This window comes from Zerene cesonia, chromosome 27, assembly GCF_012273895.1.
Source record: "Zerene cesonia ecotype Mississippi chromosome 27, Zerene_cesonia_1.1, whole genome shotgun sequence".
Lineage (NCBI taxonomy): Eukaryota > Metazoa > Arthropoda > Insecta > Lepidoptera > Pieridae > Zerene > Zerene cesonia.
The window spans coordinates 6,658,221-6,662,519 of record NC_052128.1 but is presented as its reverse complement, the minus strand read 5'-3'; the positions used below and the strand labels follow the sequence as shown (position 1 = coordinate 6,662,519).

General features: G+C 35.4%; 1 protein-coding gene across 2 annotated transcripts; it reads right to left on the bottom strand.

Annotated features, from left to right (window-relative positions):
- Positions 1-961: 961 nt before the first annotated feature.
- LOC119837509 (tRNA:m(4)X modification enzyme TRM13 homolog) lies at positions 962-4,226 on the bottom strand. 2 transcript variants are annotated; one of them, XM_038363110.1, is made up of 7 exons: positions 3,900-4,226; positions 3,763-3,800; positions 3,453-3,640; positions 2,870-3,064; positions 2,286-2,738; positions 1,688-1,809; positions 962-1,314 (listed from the first exon to the last, which is right to left on the bottom strand). In XM_038363110.1, exons 1-7 carry the CDS (start codon positions 4,035-4,037, stop codon positions 970-972), a joined length of 1,479 nt encoding a protein of 492 aa, XP_038219038.1. In that variant the 5' UTR covers positions 4,038-4,226; the 3' UTR covers positions 962-969. The 2 variants fall into 2 exon arrangements, with proteins under 2 accessions (XP_038219038.1, XP_038219039.1); XM_038363111.1 differs by having other exon boundaries at positions 3,905-4,226.
- Between the last annotated feature and the right edge of the window lie 73 nt (positions 4,227-4,299).

Genomic DNA, 4,299 nt, shown 5'->3' with positions numbered 1-4,299 from the left:
GTGTATAGTTGGCCAGATATATCCCCATAGAGTAGCCTATTTATTAATAAATCGTGTATGGTACATTGAGGGCTCGAGTTTTCTAAATAAGTGATTCTGGGTTTAAATTAAGAAGTCGACACCTATCAAAGAAAGCTGATGATCTACTCGCATGTTAAGAAAATTAATCAAAGATACAAATGATTATTGCATTTGTTATGTAAAAGAAACGTATTACATAATATTAAATATTTTGTTTTTTTTTTATTTGTGCTTGTAATATGTAGCGATTCTCCGATAAAATTGCTTAACAATTTTATAGCATATTATAAATTATAATGTTTTTTAAATTAACCCTAACATGTAAATTAACTAAGTAGGTGGTCCAATTCCAGAAATTAAAAAAGATGAGACATGGGATTTAACTAAAATTATGCTGATGTAGTACAATGCTTGAAATAAGACATTTGTTTCCAACAGCTTGACAATAAGCATAATATTTGAATTATTGGGATACAGCTATATCCTTTTAGAATAATTAAAAATACACGCGATGTATGGGGCGATGGTTAGTTATGAGATGAATGGTTTCTTTGTATTGGGTAATGTATATTAAGTTGATAAGATATTATTATATTGAGGGAAATTCATGTAAGGATTTATTTAATACCCTTATGGCATATTATTTTGTGGTCAACTTTAGCATTTACATATTTTTTAGCCATTATACTAGTTTCAAGTAATTTTTACGATTTGATATGTCTATGTTTATTTTTGTTTGTTACAATCATTTACATTTTAGGTTATATCGTAAGTTACGCTCGGTGCATCATCGCTACACTTTATGCTTTCTTCCATTATCATAAACGTGTACCTGTGTATAACATTGTGAATAGTTCGGCATTTCTGTAACACGGTTATGTATTGTGTATAGATAATAAATAATTCTATTATAAAATAATTATCAAAATAAAACATTATATTTGCATTTTATTGTTTTATTATTTTTTTCGCTATGATACAAACATTTTCGAGTGAAACGGAATTGTGCACGTAATACGCAAGTCGAGCATCGAAGCCGCAACCCCTGAGGTACAAGACGCGTCCCCAATCCAGCAAGGCTTTGGCCCGGCGCCCCACTTCTTCTCGAGCGTCGCGGGACAGCCCCAAAGCTTTAGTCCCCACTTCATTTTCCAAATTCTCAGTATTGAACGTTCTGTCTTCAGCGTCAAGGCTTGAATCTAGTTTTTTATCCCGACTTCGCCCATCCCCGCAAGTTGCCCACGAAACTACGCCAAGGATAACATTGAAATCATCAGCATCTATACCCAATTCCTGAAATATTAACAAAAAATGTTCAATTGAATGGGTCCATAATAATTTTCGCCTTAGGTTATTTCGTTGATGAGAGCCATGTAAGAAAGATCAATTGACGTTTAGTATTTAAACTATAGAGATATCTCAATGTAAATCAAACCACATTATTGTGCACCAAACAAAAATACAAATAAAAACAAACATAGAAATATATTTCAAATAGCAAACAATTATATATTGTGAAGAAAGATTTAGCTATATACATTCTAACTTTTAATAGGTAATAGTTTCACAATAGGCACTTTCTTTTTATCACTAAGCTAAACTTAATTCTGAATTTAACTTTCAGAGTATACAAAATAAGAAAAACGTCTCTCTCTAACATAGATACCTGGAGCTGCTGGTTCGCAACGTAAGCTCCGCGCATGCAGCGGTGGTGGCAGCACGTCGCCAGCACGAGCCCGCGCGCCTTGCCGCGCGAGCCCGCTGCTGTCAGACAGCGCATGGAGTAGTCTGGCGGATGAACAATGCTTTTAATTTACTTAATCCGTACAAGTACACCTATAATGGTGGTACTTTTTCAGAGTAAAACAGAATTGGAATTTTATTTAGGAAAACACAAATTTTATAAAGAATAGTTATATGTGCTGCCTTGTAATGTTTTATTGTTATATTATTAAGTAGTGCACAAGAATTAAAGTACGGCCGCGAACTAGGAAGAATTTTGTATAAGCTATCTTTGTCGTTTCTGGGTTAAAAAACCGTGTGCTCCCGCCCAGTCTTACTTCTGTTGTATGTGGAAGAGAATCTAAAGCCAGTAACGCACGTACGAAGCGGTTATGGCGGCACGAAATGTGCCCTATTGATAGGCTACACCAGGCCAATGTGCGAAATTCTTCATAGTTCGCGGCCATACTTTGTCAATAACATTATATGGATCGATTTTTTTTACATGCACACAAAAATAATAAACATTATAATATAATGACCTGTAGCAACACCACATAGGTGCTTAGCGAAACCTACAACGGAATCGCAAATCTTCACGGCAGGTACCGCGTCTAGCACCAAATGAGCTAGATCAGCTCGCAATCTAAATGACATATCCTCGTTTGACTTCTCATCATTCTTAACTTCACTTGAAGTGTCTCTTATTGTGTTGCCATTATTATTGCTGCTTTGTTTTTCGTAAAGTTCACTTTCATTTCTAACTGTATTAACTTGTTTATTACCAACTTGATTTTTATAATTATTATCCCTCTCATGTCCACATACAGCATTGTCAATAACGTGTTGAGTAGGTTTATCACTAGCTTGATTTAACAGGACATCTCGTATTTTGTTGTCACGCTTATGTCTGAGTGCGGCGCGCTCCACGAGCAGCACCCGACTGCGGCTGGGCGGCGAGCACCACGCTTGCCACGCGAAGTACGAAAGGTGACCTGATGGGAGTTTAATATTAAATGATGTTTGTTTAATACTCTATTGCTCAATTAGTATTGTTTTATGGTTATATACCAATGAAAAACAAAATATAAGTATAAACTGTGTACTTATAACCAGTAATTGTTACCTTTTCCAGCACCAAGTTCAACATAGCAAGTGTTATCATGCACTAGAGATTCTTCTTCAATGAGGTACATCAGTCGGGAGGCCTGTCGCAAGTGGCGCAGAGAGCTCTCGGTTCGTCCATCTGTTTGCCACTCTTCTTTCACTGCTGGATGGATATCTCTCTCTGACAGTGTTCCGATTTCATCTTTTATGTGCTCTGAAATAATATTAAGATGTATTAAGAGGTGTTGACAAAATATCATGTGCCTTGATATTTTATCTTATTATAAACTAGTGGTCCACCCGGCTTCGCCCGTAGTATATATATACCCTATAGCCTTCCTCAATAAATGGGATATTTAACACTGAAAGAAATTTTTAAATTGGCCCAATAGTTTCTGAGATTAGCGCGTTCAAACAAACAAACTTCCCAGCTTTATAATATTAGTGTAGATAAATGATTCAATAGGCCACTATTCAATTCGCTAGCAACTCCAAGCAGATCTGACTTTCCTTTATTTCTTTTATAATCAGAATAAATTTGATAATGTATCCAACTAAGTGCAATATCTAGAAGTCTAGTCATACTGGACCACAAAACTCACTTTCATAAAGATAATTCACTTTGTCAATGAGTTTCATAATTTTTATCAGAGGTGTTTGGGAGAGAGGCTTTCTCTCAGGTCCAGTTTCAGGAGGAGCGTTTACATCTTGTTGTATGTACTCTGGTCTCTCTTGTTGCCGTGCATTGCATATAGCAAGGTGCTTTTCGAGCTTGCTGGCATAGCAGGTGCTGCAAGTTTAGGAATGTAGTGATAATTGAAGTTATGTAAATATTGCCATAGCAAATGGGATGAATGGTTAGATGATATTAAAAATGAATAAGCACAATGATTAAAACATATAAGAACTTACTGTTTAGGATCATTGGGACACGGTATTCGTGTGTCATCCTAAAAGAAGACAAATTATTTTATTACTCTTGTTCAAGGCAAATGTTTTAAATATCTAACCTACAAGTTAACATTACGTGAATAAAATGTATCACTTGCCTGACCTTCTTCAGTCCGCGGCTGCGGCTCATGTTCCCCACAATAATTTCTACCTGGTCGTACTGTCATACGGCATAACCGCTTCTTTCGTACAACGAAGAACTGGCATTGTGGTTTTTCGAGCTGTTCCTTCGTCATTTTATTGAAATTAAGAGCAGTTTGTATTTATTTATGTACAAAACGGATTATCATAATACAAATTTATAAGTGCTCATATGGTTAGTTCACAATCATAAGATAAAAACTAATTTATTTAAATCGTTTTTGATATACAATAAACATTAAACATCTGTTCGTAGTATGTTTTTATATACCGTAATATGTCAAGTGTCAACTGTCAACTACAGATTAATATTCACTTACGTACGTGTCAAGCATAGATACCATATAATGTTACATA